The sequence below is a fragment of the Esox lucius genome, chromosome 21 (genome assembly GCF_011004845.1).
Source record: "Esox lucius isolate fEsoLuc1 chromosome 21, fEsoLuc1.pri, whole genome shotgun sequence".
Taxonomy (NCBI): Eukaryota; Metazoa; Chordata; class Actinopteri; order Esociformes; family Esocidae; genus Esox; species Esox lucius.
In genome coordinates this window covers 26,915,266-26,932,601 of record NC_047589.1, presented here as the reverse complement: position 1 = coordinate 26,932,601, position 17,336 = coordinate 26,915,266, and the positions used below count along the sequence as shown (strand labels likewise).

Genomic DNA, 17,336 nt, shown 5'->3' with positions numbered 1-17,336 from the left:
GACTCACAGACACTGCGTTCCAGTGTCGGCCCCTAAACGGTAGTTAGTTCCAGGTGAGTTCTCTCTCACAGCGGGAGTCACACAGCCTTTCTTCTATTCATGTCAGCTCACATGCTCTTTCACCGCTCTGTCCCCCTAAAGAATACCTCCATCCCTCTCTTCCTCTCTTCCGCCTCGCTCTCTCATTTATGCAGAGTTATGCACATTTTCTGAAACACCTAAAAGTCCCTGGACCGTCTTCTCAGATGCATTACCATAGCTTGTGGTTTTCACTTAGTAACAGTAGAATAAGTCTATTCTCTAATGTTGTCATGGCATTGTGAGGGCCTGGCCATTTGCTTTTTAGTTTAGCTCCTCCCCACTCAGTGATTGGCCGGTTGGCCATGTCTCAGTCAGCAAATGGATGAGGACTGAGTTGTTATTATCGTTTGGGCATGCTTGTTATCTGCAAGGACTGGAGAGTCAAAACAAGCAGCAAAGTAGCAAAGCCCATGTAAAACAGGAAGAAAATGTACCTAATTTTAAAACCAAAGATACACCTGATAGGTTTTCCAAGAGGTGTTGAGGGTTTTTCTGAGTTTTAATCTTAGCACTGACTGAAATGTTGTGCCTGTATGCTATTTCAGATGATAACTGGGGGACTTATTAATGGAGGAATCTAAGAACCACAGAAGACTGGAGTTGCCGTCAGATGTCTAAATATAATAATGCATAATATGAACACATATAGCAACTACGCTATAGGTCAGTGTTTCTTAATCCTGGTCGAACACACCTGATCCAAATGGTGCCCTATCACTCACACAGTTGACTGAGGTACTCAACCGAACATCAAGCCTTTAGTTTGAATCAGGTGTGTGAGTACTAGGGCATAAACTAAAAACATGCACCCCTTTGGATCCCCAGGACAAGGATAATGAAACACTGCTACAGGACAAACAGACCTATGTTACTATAAACAAAACACAGCAGTTTAAGCAACCCCCAATCAATAAGTGGCTGCACAGATTTCAATAGCATACATTTTAACTTGTCGTTGCTTGAGTACAATGTATCAGCAATTGACGATGGCCAGGTTAGGTGAGGCACTTCTGTTTTTCTAATTATTGCAGACTATCTTCCACTATATCCCTGAGTCTCCACGCTATCTCATCCCCAGACTCTCCTGGCTAACAGGCCTGGCCAACGACACAGAGAAGAGGTTACCCCCTCCCTCAAACGCTATTTCTAAATGTATATCCCGGGCTACATAGTTCTAACGTTATCAAACGTGGACTTGTTTTTCCCTGTCCGACAGAACGTATTTGAATCCAAGGCAAGGTTCTGAATATGGGACTCAGGGAAGGAGAGATGTGCCTGTGCGAGGGGCAGGGGGGCTTTGATAGATGGCTCACTCAGGCAGTTTTTACTTCCCTTATTCCTTTTGTATTAATTGTTGCAAACAATTAACGCATTCTTTGTTTGTTGTGAAACTTACTTGGCAATAAAACCCTTTCTGAATCTGATAGTTAATTAGTTAATGAGTAGATTCATTAGTTAGCTGATTCTCTGAACGTCCGTTCAGAACGTTTCCTACTAAAGGCCTAGCTTGTATGCACTGCATCTCTCCAGGCAGATTAACATAAACATTTTAACATGACATGCTTGTGAGAAAATGATGACGGGTGCCAGTATTGCCAGTATCTTTTATTATTGAATCAAAATGCTAAACTGAATGAAACATAGCAGGAATATTTTCCAACAGGATGATATATTATTTCACTGTCAATAGGGCTACTCTGTTCTCACTGGCCTACATGCATTTCACACAGTAGTATGGACAAAATAATTCAAATAAAAATGTAATAAATGTAGGCCTTTAGGCTGCTGAAAATAAGTTGATTTTAAAAGCCCCCAAAGCCCAGACACTTTCCCCCCTCAACTACCAGGACCACATTGGAGTGGTATGAACAGGCCCATGGTGTTTGGCTTCATAACATGACGTTACCCAATCTGACGGTTGGCTTCCAGGGATAAGTCCGAAGCTGTACACTCCAAATATCGTTATCAGAAGTCAACGCATTCAGGGACTAATGTCTGATTACATTTGAACTGGCTTGTTCTCCTGGAGGACAGACTAAGCTGCTATTTACATGAGTCATCATGACTGCTTTCTCTCAGACACTCAGGCTGCCGTCTGCATCCAAACCTGCAAACACTCATCTACCCCGGGCTCTGATCACACTCAAGACACTTGGTGTGGGTGTGGGTGGGTGTGTGTGTGTCACTCCTCACCTTCTCCGCATAGAAGGCTTTGACTTCTGCAGTGATGGAATCAAAGTCCCCACTGATGTAGTCCGGAAGGAAACTGGACAACGAAGAGTCCAGCAGAGAGAGAGAGAGAGGAAGAGGATTTTAGTAGGCGACAGTTCATCCGTGCACACAGAACCAGGTTCACCAGTCCCACCTATCTTGCTGTCCGGCGGTGATGTCATACAGGTGGTTAGCTGCTCCATCTGCACAGGCCCTCAGGACAGCTACACAGACAAAAAACATGCTCAGATGAAACAAATGGCTGAATGTGTAATCACCTCTTTTTTTGCTTTAATTTTTGCTTTAATGCAAGTGTATAAATAGTTTAAAAAAAAATTATCACACAAAAACACAATATGCAGATCCCCAATTGCCATGATGGCATTCATGTTCTGGGGAATTTCAGGCAGACCATTTGCAAATTTCACAACTTACTCAAGCTATTCAAATGGAACAGGCGGCTTTTAGAAGTCTGTTTTTGCTTTTGTGCCTTTGACTTCAAAGGAGCAACAGAGGCATTCTCTAAGCACCTTGTTTAAATAACTAATGCATTCAGCAGATATGTATAATTCTGCTTTAAACAATCATGTGTGTGTGTCTGTGTGTCACAAAAGAAGCATGTACTTGCAAACACATTGCGATACGGTGCCATTTTCTGAATCACCCTTCCCAGCTTTATGAACATCTAAAAAATGCCCCCCCCCCCAGCCAAACTGGAGTCACTTAGCTGCCCCCATTATTCAGAGTGATGTGCACACATGCTTTATTCCAATCATTTAGTGCTTTACACCTAGTTTCAGTTTTTTATGACATTCACCCTGCTCCCATCTGATATCAGGATATACCTCCCTTACATATTGACTGATTACTGCTGGTGCAAGCAACTATACAGTAGAACATATATGAACACAAATACCTTTGCTCCAGAGCGCTCTGAGGTAGGCTTTTTCTAAAGGCTGGTTGAGAATAATTAGACATATTTTCTGCTTGCCTGCCAAGAGAGAACACATGAAAGGAAGATGTGAATGTTACTAATGCATTGCTTGCAACTTACTGGCTAGGTTATAATTGTGTTTTGCTAACAGGTACAGACATAATATTAACTGTGTTCATCAACAGCTCTGAATGAAATCAAATTAGACTTAAATGATTAGTTTTTTGTTCAGTAATCACTGTTTTGAGTCATTCTTTCCCGACAGTTGGGTGTGATATATATATAACATTCACAGCTGTTTGTCTTTTGGACATGAGTCATGAGTTCCCATCCCCGCAATAAACCAGACTCCTCTTCACCCCACTCCAGCAGAAGGCGATCGTGCGCATATCTGTCTGCGAGACGCGTGGCTATATGAAGCGTAGCATGTGCTTTTGTTTGCCTTGCGCAGTGCGCAACAGTACACCCAGAGGACGAACTAATTAGCTAGCTAGTCTTCGCTACAAAAAGCATTATAATCGAGATCGCGAATGTTTCTCAATCAGGTTATGGTCTGGTCATGAGATGTTGTCGGGCTGTTGAAAATAAGCTAGCTCCAGGAAATTTAACTTTATGAACCATCGCCTTCGTTGGTTGTTGATGTTACAGAGGTTTGTTAACTAGTTTAGCACAGAAAAACAAATATGACGTCTAACTCCTATTTTTATTTATCGCGCAAACTCCTTCAACGTTGTGTAAGGAAACTGCTGGCCCAATTGTCTATCGAAGCTTGCAGTGTTGCTGTCTTTCACTACAATAAACAATTCACTATGACCTGAAAGCTCCCCTCCAGGCACATCAGTGGTACCCGCGGCCATGCGACCAGGAATTAAACCCCATTGTTGGGTATGATTGGAACCGTAATCTGGGGCAAAATCATGGAGGAAGCTGAAAGGTGGATGATCGGGGTGGAGTCTTTTACGACGAAAATGAAGAATTTGGCGATCTAAAATACGGGCCAATTATTATTTACAAAAGCGATCTGGATGCTGTCTGACATGTTGCTGTACTAAGGATGCTCTCAAGGATTCCATAGCGGGCAGATTGAGACTTGTTTTCTGGTTGGTAATGAGAAGAGATGGAGGAACATGCGTACATACAAATTTACAGGCCTTCCACGTGTCCCATGCTCGTGTGGTGTTTCAGGAGGAAATACACCTAAGATGAAACCAAAGGGCTTCGTTAAACACAGGCCACTGGTGGGAAATTTAATCAGGAAAACTAAATGTCTAACCCCTGCTGTATTCCAAAGGTTCAGTCTTGTACTTAACCTTTTGCCATTTTCATAATCATGATGTTTACGTACATGCATGCCTTTTCATGCAAGGTTCTCTGATATTTCCATTTCTTCTTGTGTCGGGATAATATCATCCCCTGTGACTTACATCACCCTATTAAAAGAGCTGGCTGATGAGAGGCAGCACTTCAGCGGGGTGAAACGAAGGCATACTTGTGAAGACGGGCCCGAAGGACCCCAACCGGACTCTAAAGTAATCTCCCTGCGGTGCCCAATGGAATTGGAGAATGTGATGTCGCCAGCAGAGCAACGGAGGTCGAAGACGAGGCCAGTTCCGAGAAGTGACAGACGAGCTGATCGCTGGTGTTACAATGTTTACTAAATGGATTAACTAACCCTGTGTTTTTCGTTCTGCTCCTTCGAGGCGCACAGCCCTGCAAGTTTCAGATCTCTCCCTGCTCTGTCACACCCGATTCAAATGATCAGCTCATTATCAAGTCCTTGATGAGCTACATCAGGTATGTTTGGGCAGAGAGAGATCCAAAACGTGCTGGGTGGGGTGCCTCCAGGAGCAGGGTTGAAAAACACTGAACTAAACTATGTGCAGTTGGTCTACCACAGTTCTACAGCCTAGGCTAAATACGTGGCAGTATTATGGAGGGTTTACAGTGAGGAACTGAAATGCCGGAGACAGCAGGAAGCCAAGCTTTTAGGGCATCTGAGCATTAACCTAAGTTTGCCTGGTCTAATCTGCCGGCCAAGGCAGTTGAAGTAATTGCTCCTTTTTCTTTTCTGTCAGTGTTCTCTGTCACAATTACCTGATGAAATAAACATTTTGAAATCATATTGAACAAGTAAAACGGTAAGAATTGCACCTGTTCATTTCTTTATTGGGCAATGTGAACCTTGATTAATCTGCTTATTCTTTGCTTACACTGATAATGACAACGTCTAACTTGTAGCTATACGAAGTTGTTGGATGCATTTGTAGTTTTTCTTCGGTTATGTTTTGTACTCTAAACTCAGTGACTGAAGTTGTTCTTTTTAAGTCATGTTTCTGAACACGAATGAGGAAGTTGGAGAATTAAACATTAACATGTCATTGAGTGGAATAATTCTTGCAACAAAGACACTGAATGTTGAATCAACTTGCCCCAAGATCAGTGTAAATTGCTTTTGTGTTATTTCTTTAATTACATTCACTTTATATACTATTAGGACTTAATCTTGGGCAACCCAGAGATTGAAACAAGAACCAAAAGCTCCACTCTGTCAAATTCACAAGTCCACAGGCCAAACATCGAAAACCTGAAAGATTTGGGGAATTTGTCGAAGGCACCGGAACAAACGTTCCTTGTTATCTCCTGGGAACCGTTGGTTCATGACAGATCTACTCTTCCGTTTATGTAGTCTGTCCTTGAGAGATTAGCTCTTCCACAAAGATCTGATCCTGTACAAAAAGATGGCTAAAAGGTTCATATTTCCTCCCATCACCATGTTCTTACATTCACCCCCGGCCAAGCGGAAGCTCTTCTGGGTCCTGGCACCCGTAAAGGAACTAGCTTATCTTGAAGTGGCGAAAGCCTACCTTTTCAACGTGCATCTAAAATAATTCCACAAATAATTTAATTTCTTTAATGTTCTGAGAAGGTTCTGATGACATGGCCTTCTCAGTTTTTAGGTAGCTTTTGTTTTATTTGCCTCAGTCTCATGTAGCCTACCGAAGCTTTGGTTTCTATAAATACAAAAATACACTGGGAAAAGTCTGAAAAGTTCTTTCAAGGACTCTTAAATGGGCGCTGCTCTCTGCTACCTGTCAATCCAGTCAAACTGCCTGTACACTTTGATGTCTCCTCTTAATGAGGATCTGTTGACAGGAAAAAAGCACGGCGGTTTGCATCGACTCTCATTTAGTGACTATCAATGCAGACGGCATCTGTCACTCACAACACGCGCGCGTATTTTCATGCAAACAATTGTTTGTGCTGTGCTACTTTTTGTTCATTAAAACACAGTATTCGGGTTCTGCCAATAATCTAGCGTGCGGCATGAGTTTAAACACGCAGAGAAAGTGGTTGTCCACAGAACTGTTAAGTCAGTCTGGCCTCAATGAGACAATCAGGATTCAACACAGCAGCCTAATACTCCACTCTGAAATAAATATGACTCGCATGGAGGAGGGGTGAGATCTTAAGAGTGAAAGAGGGGAAATTGATTTTTTAAAAGTCTAGAGAGTTTTACAGTCCGCCTCCAAACAATGACTCTGGTAATCAGAGGAGACATCCTGTCATTTCCTCGGCGAGCACAAACCATAGGCCGGCCCTCTGATGTCTGTAATGGGGTTTTATATGTTCTGTACTAATGCCCAAATGTTGTCCAATCTGCAAATGAACATCACTGAGGTAGAGAAGCCTGGAGCAAAACTAATCACGCATGCACACTAAGCACACACACGTGCGCACACACACGTGCACGCTCAGCATGTGGGCAGACACACTGTTGCCAGTGAATTTACAGTAGATAACAGTGATTTAGGAGATAGCTGCTGTTACAAATAACAGCCTTTCTACCTTGGCTGTGGGTAACTGAACAACAAAGATAAAATACCCACCCCCCCCAGCTATCCCCCCCTCCATCTCTCCTTGACAATGTCCTGAGTCACCCCTCTTCTACATGTGCCATCCTTCTCTTCCTCCAAGACGAGTGAAGACGGAAAACTAAGTCTGTACAGACGTTCCTTGATAAGTAGCCAACATTAACCCGCGCCATGTAAATAGAAGTTTGAGTCCCTTGAGCTCTGCTCTCTGAATGGAAAGTAGCCTGAAACCTGGCCAAGGAAATGCTCTGTGGAGGCTGGAGTCCCACTTACTAAAAAAACCCAGAAAAGACTGTTTGTTATCGCTTCGACAGAAATATACATGGAGGTCTTCTGTTTTTTCTCTCCTCTTCCCCATTTTTCCCAATTTTTGCAGCATAATAACCATAGCCTTATGCCACCACAACTCCCAGAGGGGATTGGCAGAGTTGAAGAGTGGAACTTGTGTCCCCTGAAGTGCTCCCTCAACAATGAGTTTAACCGGGACCAACGCACTTGGCCAATTTGCTCCATCCTTTATGGGACTGCTGCCCAGGGATTGAATCGGTCTGGCATATAACACCTGGATATTTGACTGAACCTGGGTGAATCATGAAGACGGGGGTGTGGGGCGGAGTAGATTTTCATTCATCATTTCTGGTAGTTGGCGAATTATACTAACTGTAACCTTGTTCTTATAGGCTACTTCCATTCATGCAAAAATAAGAATAATTGTAAAATACAATAACAAATACTGTAAACCAGAAATCATCAAAATAGAAGAGAAAAAAACCCATTGCATACCCCCTTGAACCTCAACCATGTTCTCAGTGCGGTAAACAGATTACTTGTGGTCTGTGTGTTTGTTTATTCAGCAGATTTTACTGACTGGATGTCACTCTGGATACAAACAAATTGTGAATGTGAAAATAAACATGTGCAATGCATTCTGCATATTATTATTCTATTGAGCTCCACCCATGACTAAGTAAACCTTTCTATCTGGACTAAGGAATTGTTTTTGAACATTCAAAATCGAGCCCTCTAGGGTATCTGGTTACAAAATACATCGGACCACAGTCCAGGGCGCTAACGTACAAATGTCAAAACACTCCAAAGTAGTTTTAATATGCACTTCAAATGCATGTAACAGGAATGCTGGGCCATCTCTTAATGCTCAATGTCTGATGTAGGGCTGGCCCAAAATATGAAGAGAAATGTTGACTGCATTGTGTGGTGTAAGGCTTCTATAGAATGGTCTATGTATGTGTCTGTATGACTGTCAGAGGGTGGAAATAGGGAGAAAGTACCTGTAGCAAGCAGACAGTCTAGAGGAGTGAATTCTTCATCCATGACCACCAGATATTCCACTCTCTTTAGAAGAAGTTACTCAGCTGGAACAGAGGAACATACAGTCACTCCTCAAACCCTTATTTTTTTTTCTCGCTTTACTTACTTCTCTCCTTTCTCCTTCAAGAATGTTGCTCAAACCTTCAAAAGAGCATTTGGCGTACTTTGAACAGAGGTTAAAACGCGTTATCTTGACCTCTCACTGTGGAGGCAATTCCTCCCAAAGAAATCACCCGTTGACAACATGGCTGCTCAACCAAGGGTCATGGGAAACTCGCATGCGCCGATGTGTCTGAAAGTGGGCGTTGCAACATAAGTGAAAGAATCAACGCAAGCCCTGTATGGAAAACTAACAGATAATTGGGTAGATTGTTTGCCACTCAAGACCTTTTCGGAACAGCTGCTCGCTGCATTTTACCTAAGACTAACAAGTTTTCCTAACCTTAACCTCTTTCTTCCAAGTTTTCCACATTTTCCTAACCTGCCAAAATTTTACTAATCCTAACCTGCCACATTAATACTCCTACTCTGCCACATTGATACTCCTAATCTGCCACATTAATACTCCCAATATGCCCCATTAATACTCCTAACCTGCCACATTAATACTCCTAACCTGCCACAGTAATACTCCTAATCTGCCACAGTAATATTCCTAATCTGCCACATGAATACTCCTAACATGCCATTTTAATACTCCTCTGGTCATTATAGTAACCTGACACAATACCTCTGACCTGCTATGTGAATTACTCCAACCATCTACAAGCCTGTGTACAAAAAAGTTGGGATGCTTTATAAAATGCAAATAATAAAAGAATGCAATGATGTGCAAATCATTCATCCCTATCTTTAACTGAAAATAGTACAAAGACAACATATCAAATGCCCATTTTGAATTTGATGCCAGCAACATGTTTGAAAAAAGTTGGGGCATGTTTACCACTGTCTTGCATCACCTCTTCTTTTAACAAAACTCTGTCAGCGTTTGGAAACTGAAGAGACCAATTGCTGTGGTTTTGAAAGTGAAATGTATTCCCATTCTTGCTTGATATAGGATTTCAGCTGCTCAACCGTTCAGGGTCTCCTTTGTTTTATTTTTTGTTTCATAATGCCCCAAAGGTTTCAATGGGTGACAGGTCTGGACTGCAGGCAGGCCAGTTTAGACTATTTTACTACGGAGCCATGCTGTTGTAAAACATCCAGAATGTGGTTTGGCATTGTCTTGCTGAAATAAACAAGGCCTTCCCTGAAAAGACGTCTGTATGGCAGCATATGTTGCTCCAAAACCTGTATATATTATTCAGTATTAATGGTGCCTTCACAAATGTGCAAGTCACTCATGCCATGGGCACTAATGCACCCCCATACCATCAGGGATGCTGGCTTTTGAACTGTGTTCTGATAACAAGCAGGATGGTCCCTCTCCTCTTTAGACCGGAGGACACAAAAATAAATTCACATTTTGATGCGTCAGACCACAAGACAGTTTTCCACTTTGCCTCAGTCCATCTTAAATGAGCTCGGGTCCATCTTAAATGAGAAGGCGGCAGCATTTCTGGATCTTGTTTATATATGGTTCCTTCTTTGCATGGTAGATTTTGAACTTGCATTTGTGGATGTAGCGACGTAGTGGGTTTTCAGAAGTGTTCCTGAGCCCATGCAGTGATGTCCATTACAGAATCCTGGCTGTTTTTAAGATCATGGCCATCCAATATTGGTTTTTGGCCTTGTTCCTTGCGTACGTACAGAGATTTCTCCAGATTCACAGTATCTTTTAATAATATTATGTACCATATAGGATGAGATCTCGAAACTCTTGGCAATTTTACATTGAGAATGGTTTCTCTTAAATTATTGCACTATTTGCCTGCAGTAATCCACAGTGTGGTGAGCCCCTCCCCATCTTTACTTCTGAAAGACTCATCCTAGCTGGGATTCTTTATTTATACCGAATCGTGTTACTGACCTGTTGACAATTAACCAAATTAGTTTTGAGATGTTCCACCAGGTTTTCTTTTTAGCATTACACAACTTTCCAGTCTTTTATTGCCCAGTGTTGCTGTGGCATCAAATTCAAAGGGGGCATATATTTTTCAAGAAACAATAAAATGTCTCAGTTTCAACATTTGATATGCTTTGTACCATTTTCTATTGAATATAGGGATTAAATGATTTGCCCTTCACTACATTGTGTTTTCTCTCCATTTTACACAGCGACCCAACCATTTTGGAAACAGGGAGGTAGATTAATTATCCTAACACTAACCCTAACCAGATTAAATCATTCTAACATACCACATTAATTATCCTTAACTGCTACAATACTTATCCTCATCTTCTACATCAATTATCCTCACCTGCCACATTAGATGTCCTAACCTGTCAAGCTTAGCTAAAATATAAACAGAAGTGGCAAGCCGCCAGACAAACTGCTCCTGAATAAGAACCAATCCATTAGAGGTTTTCTAAACAGTGTAATGACCTCTGAGCCAAACAATGATTGCACGCCCGTTACACAGAAGCATTTATGACCACCACTGCTCCGTGACCTGAACTTTGGACCAGTCACAGATGTAACAACGTTTTCAACAACATCATGAGGAACGCGGTAGGCTACATTTCAGCAACACAAATGTAAATAATTCAGAGCAATGGGATAGTGTTCCCCCGAGGCCTGCCCTCAAGGATACCAGAAAATTACTAGGACACCGAAGTCACTATGCAGTGTGGTTTAGAGGTGACATGCAGGACAGAGGGGGTCCACATCTCCCGTATACAGAAGAACAACTCCTATGCCGGGAGTACAGGAGTCAATACCATGTACATTTTCCCCTAAGCTTAACCCACATCAAAAATATCCATGTTCGACACCCGTTTTGAAAATGCAGCTTTTGTTAAGGTAAATACTGAAATCATGTAAGAGGGGGAGGGGGGTAGTATTATCTAGTCTATGGTGGTTGGGGGGGGGGGTAGTATTATCTAGTCTAGGGTGGTTGGGGGGGGGTAGTATTAACTAGTCTAGGGTGGTTGGGGGGGGTAGTATTATCTAGTCTATGGTGGTTGGGGGGGTAGTATTATCTAGTCTATGGTGGTTGGGGGGGGGGGGGAGTATTATCTAGTCTATGGTGGTTGGGGGGGTAGTATTATCTAGTCTATGGTGGTTGGGGGGGGGTAGTATTATCTAGTCTATGGTGGTTGGGGGGGTAGTATTATCTAGTCTATGGTGGTTGGGGGGGGAGTATTATCTAGTCTATGGTGGTTGGGGGGGTAGTATTATCTAGTCTATGGTGGTTGGGGGGTAGTATTATCTAGTCTATGGTGGTTGGGGGGTAGTATTATCTAGTCTATGGTGGTTGGGGGAGTAGTATTATCTAGTCTATGGTGGTTGGGGGGTAGTATTATCTAGTCTATGGTGGTTGGGGGGGGGTAGTATTATCTAGTCTATGGTGGTTGGGGGAGTAGTATTATCTAGTCTATGGTGGTTGGGGGGTAGTATTATCTAGTCTATGGTGGTTGGGGGAGTAGTATTATTTAGTCTATGGTGGTTGGGGGGGGGGTAGTATTATCTAGTCTATGGTGGTTGGGGGGGTAGTATTATCTAGTCTATGGTGGTTGGGGGAGTAGTATTATCTAGTCTATGGTGGTTGGGGGGGGGGTATTATCTAGTCTATGGTGGTTGGGGGGGGGTAGTATTATCTAGTCTATGGTGGTTGGGGGGGGTAGTATTATCTAGTCTATGGTGGTTGGGGGGGTAGTATTATCTAGTCTATGGTGGTTGGGGGGGGGAGTATTATCTAGTCTATGGTGGTTGGGGGGGGGTAGTATTATCTAGTCTAGGGTGGTTGGGTGGGGGTAGTATTATCTAGTCTATGGTGGTTGGGGGGGGTAGTATTATCTAGTCTATGGTGGTTGGGGGGGGGGGGGGTAGTATTATCTACTCTATGGTGGTTGGGGGGGGTAGTATTATCTAGTCTATTGTGGTTGGGGGGGGGAGTATTATCTAGTCCAGGGTGGTTGGGGGGGGGGGGTAGTATTATCTAGTCTAGGGTGGTTGGGGGGGGGAGTAGTATTATTTAGTCTAGGGTGGTTGGGGGGGGTAGTATTATCTAGTCTAGGGTGGTTGGGGGGGGGAGTAGTATTATCTAGTCCAGGGTGGTTGGGGGGGGGGTAGTATTATCTAGTCTAGGGTGGTTGGGGGGGGGAGTAGTATTATTTAGTCTAGGGTGGTTGGGGGGGGTAGTATTATCTAGTCTAGGGTGGTTGGGGGGGGGAGTAGTATTATCTAGTCCAGGGTGGTTGGGGGGGGGAGTAGTATTATTTAGTCTAGGGTGGTTGGGGGGGGTAGTATTATCTAGTCTAGGGTGGTTGGGGGGGGGAGTAGTATTATCTAGTTCAGGGTGGTCTAGGGTGGGGGATAGTGTTATCTAGTCCAGGGTGGTCTAGGGTGGGGGATAGTGTTATCTAGTCCAGGGTGGTCTAGGGTGGGGGATAGTGTTATCTAGTCCAGGGTGGTCTAGGGTGGGGGATAGTGTTATCTAGTCCAGGGTGGTTTAGGGTGGGGGATAGTGTTATCTAGTCCAGGGTGGTTTAGGGTGGGGGATAGTGTTATCTAGTCCAGGGTGGTCTAGGGTGGGGGATAGTGTTATCTAGTCCAGGGTGGTCTAGGGTGGGGGATAGTGTTATCTAGTCCAGGGTGGTCTAGGGTGGGGGATAGTGTTATCTAGTCCAGGGTGGTCTAGGGTGGGGGATAGTGTAATCTAGTCCAGGGTGGTCTAGGGTGGGGTATAGTGTTATCTAGTCCAGGGTGGTCTAGGGTGGGGGATAGTATTATCTAGTCCAGGGTGGTCTAGGGTGGGGGATAGTGTTATCTAGTCCAGGGTGGTCTAGGGTGGGGGATAGTGTTATCTAGTCCAGGGTGGTCTAGGGTGGGGGATAGTGTTATCTAGTCCAGGGTGGTCTAGGGTGGGGGATAGTGTTATCTAGTCCAGGGTGGTCTAGGGTGGGGGATAGTGTTATCTAGTCCAGGGTGGTCTAGGGTGGGGGATAGTGTTATCTAGTCCAGGGTGGTCTAGGGTGGGGGATAGTATTATCTAGTCCAGGGTGGGAGACACCACTTTATGTGTCTAAAGTGAGGATGAGGAGACCATAAGTCAATAAAAACTAATAGATGGACCAGAGAGAAAGTTTAAACAGGGAATATCTCAGGCACTCTGAACAATTTAGAAGATAAAAATATTTTAAACTAACATAAAACATTAACTGCAGGTGTCTTCTGGACAGTATGGTTTTATTTTGCTAGTAGTACAGTTAAACTCTTACATATGGACCTTTAATTGAAAAACATATGGATAATTTCTCACTAAAATAATAAAAAATGAAATGTCAATGCCTTGTTGCTTAAGTGTGCACAACCCTCCGAAAATACTTTGTGGAAGCACGTTTTGCTTGGATTACAGCAGTAAGTCTGTTCGGAAAGGTCTCTAACAACCAAGCACACCTGGATTTTGCAATTTTATCCAACTCTTCTTTGCAAAACAGTTCAAGCTCAGTCAAATTTCAAGGGGATCTCCTGTGACAGTTTTAGGTCTGTCCAGATTTTCTACAGTATTGAATTCTGGGCTCTGACTGTGCCTTGCACATCACTGACTTTCTTTTTTAAAATCGATCCCATGGTTGATCCCATAGTTGATCCCATAGTACCTGACAGAAATCCCTGCGGCTCCTTTATGATCGGGCGTGGGCCTTGTGGTAGCCTCCAGGATGAGCTTTCTCCTTGTCCAGTTATACATTTTGGCATGTCCTCAGGGCGCATTTTTGCCTCCACCTCTTAATGACGGTCTTCACAGGGTTCCGTGACACATATAAGGCCTTCGATCTTCGGCTAAATCTTTTGTTCACTCTTTAAGGACCATGGCAGTCTGCAACCAACAAGCCCTCAAGGAAGTCCTACAGGAACAGCTGATTTCATTTGGGGCTAATGACAATCACCTCAATGTCAAGCGATGGCAAATTGCATTTCTACATGACTTGTAATGTGATCGGTTAAAACACCGTGACAACCCCGTTATAACCGGTGTTAGCAACCTAAACGTAAACAAAAGCTGCATTTTCAGTAAGGGCGTGAGAACAATTCTACAACTAAAACTTCACTGCTGAACCATTTAAAGCCCCCTTTTCTCCTGGGGATGAGCAACATTTCGAAGGTCAGACGCTTCTTGTTCTATCATTGTGATGGATATTTTGTGTGTGGGTATTTTTCGATCCCCAGCAGGACAGTAAAACATGTAAAACATTGACATCTTATTGATTTTGGGAGGAGGTATGTTTATATTTTATTACTGAAGATCCCATTCCACCGCAACATCTATCACGCCATGTCATCATAGCATCTGAACAGTTTCTATATCGAATCCCCTAGCTGGCAAGGTGAAAAATCTGTCGTTCTCTCCTTGAAAAGACAGTTCACCATAATTGCTCCTGTAAGTCGTTCGTGATAAGAGCATCTCCTGTATGACTGAAATATACACACGCACGCACGCAACCACACGCACTACAACCTCTGTTGTCTGTTACAGAGTTGACAGCTGACAGCTCGCAACGTGGGGTTTGACATCCGCTCGACAGTTGTATATTTTAGTCTATATATGTGCACAGTGATAAAATACCTAGCAGTCGGCAGTTGCCAAGAAAAAAAGGTGCTCAGTTCCGGTGCTGCTTTCACGTGCTACGGATTATGAAGCATTGGTCACCACGAGAAGTGCGTCGGCACGTGATCCAGAAGACTAGGGCCATTTAACACAGCCAGACATTACAAACATGCTTTAATGTCAACACGACCGTGACTGCGGTACAGCTATGTATTGTATTCATGTGAATTCATAAAATACTCACAGTAAACTAACTGCGGTCAGGAGTTCCTGTTTAGGTTCGTATATAGTCAACAACAGCGCTGAGTCTGACAAGACGCTCCAACTCCGCTGGAAAATGTCCATAGACTCTGTAATGGTGCCATCTATCGGTGGACTAGAACAGTAGAATGGACCATTATTACGTAGGCTATTGTTTATTATTTTAATATGCTCCCGATTAGCCCCTGCCCTGCGGTCCAATTGCAACACCTCACAATACAGTACGTAATAATATACCATACATAATAATACAATAGGTACGAAGGTCTAGTCTAAGTATCCATGAACACAATGAAACGTTCAAGGGCTGTCAAGGTTAAAGCGTTAACCAACCATCTGTGTTTGACATGCGAAGGAGCAGCCCGTTAACTTTTTGGTGCTTCTCATATGTTGGTGCTGTGCCGGGCGCTTCAAAAGTCCTTTCGATTTATCAATAGAGCAGGCATTCATGTCGTCAATCGTGATTGCACTTTGTTGGTACACATCCGTTAGCACAAGTGGGTGCGCTGTTCTTATTAATCGGATATGGGAATATCTCTCCTTGTGTTAACCCATCTCCTTCCAGAAGCCCGGCGGACAAGGCCAGATGCCTCCCCTCGGAACCTTTTCTCACACCGGGCCCAAGACGGTGTGTGCCAGAAAGCAAGTGTTGCTCGAGGAGGAAGCGAGAAGGAGAAATTACTTCTGGATCAGGTATCAAAGACTAAATAGATACAAATTCTAACACCGAACTTGTAACAGTCTAAGTTAGCATTATTGCAGTTGTCGTCTGGCCTAAGCTAAGCATTACATGTCGTCGATGCGTTTCCACTAGAAAACACATTGATTGGAAATAACTTTTTCCGCCTACCCTTATGCCTTTGCCTATTATTCAAGTAGCCCAGCCAATTCAGGTGGCCGACTCGGTCCGTATATGGAGTAGCCAAAGTTATTACCCCAAACAGGCAAACGAATCATCATTTTTTGACTTAAGTCTGCTCGTTATGCGTTTTAGTTAGGGAAACGGTCCGTCTACCTTTCGGTCATTGGATTATGTCTTAAAATAAGGAAACAGATCAACAGACAACGTTTCGTTTTTTGATATTTGACTTCCAATATTTGATTTCCGATTTCAAACGAATATTGACCAATCAGAAAACGGCTAGTTCTTCGTTCATAATTTTTCGTTTCATAACAAAAATAGACTAAATTATCATCTTCTCTGTTAAAATATGAAATGGAATAACGGTGAAAGAAAAAAAGAAATATTTATCCTTTCTATTTCTGTTTCCCAGGAAGTACACGCCCCCTCATATAATATTCATAGCATCCTCATAGAATATTCATAGCGTTCTTGTGTGTTCACAGCCTACTTTGGTAGCGCTACAGTTCAGAGTGTATGAAGTTAAGGTAGAAGTGTTAATGTTCAATACTATTCAGATGTTTTATTGAATTCATATGCCTATATATGGCCTCAAATTACTGCCAAATGTATTGTGGGTAAATAAAGCATTGTGCACATCTGTTCTATTTAAAGGTCTGTGAATGCGTTATTCAAAGAATTGCAAGAATTAACCATTTGCGTTTGTACACATTTTTATTTTGCAAGTATTAAAAAAATATGTACTCATGCACTACTTAAGAATTACACACACAACTCCTTATTTACGCAGACAAATCAGCAAATATAAAGACACCTCGCGATCTACAGATACAACCCCCTTTCACTTGAGAGTTGTATTTCCTGAGTTATGCATAAATAATCTGTACTTGTACCATATTTATTTAGCAAATCGCAGTCTACATTAAAAAAACACTAGGACACGGATAAAAAAACACTAGACACGGATACAAATCACTAACTACGGATACACTGTCCACAAATCCATGGATTAATGGATACGAAGCTGTTTTTATGGGTTGCAAATCTGCTGTCGCCTGAATTAGTGCAAAATGCCAGCTGACTACAATTGACCAATGGGAATTTAGGGGAAGGTAGACGTTTAACACGTTTAGCAA

General features: G+C 42.9%; 1 protein-coding gene across 10 annotated transcripts in view; it reads right to left on the bottom strand.

Annotated features, from left to right (window-relative positions):
- Positions 1–16,000, bottom strand: part of tpk1 (thiamin pyrophosphokinase 1) — a 32,901-nt gene extending 16,901 nt beyond the window's left edge. For 2 of the 10 annotated variants that reach the window (XM_010890166.5, XM_034289362.1), the window contains exons 1-5: positions 15,322–15,427; positions 8,388–8,471; positions 3,209–3,283; positions 2,447–2,516; positions 2,275–2,347 (exon numbers count right to left, since the gene is read on the bottom strand). In XM_010890166.5, coding sequence (XP_010888468.2) covers positions 2,275–2,347; positions 2,447–2,516; positions 3,209–3,283; positions 8,388–8,430 — 261 coding nt within the window. In that variant the 5' untranslated portion in view covers positions 8,431–8,471; positions 15,322–15,427. Of the gene's footprint in view, positions 1–2,274; positions 2,348–2,446; positions 2,517–3,208; positions 3,284–8,387; positions 8,689–15,095; positions 15,297–15,321; positions 15,442–15,671 lie in introns of those variants that run through there. The other 8 variants (XM_020041894.3, XM_010890164.3, XM_010890165.4 and 5 more) reach the window with 8 other exon arrangements.
- Between the last annotated feature and the right edge of the window lie 1,336 nt (positions 16,001–17,336).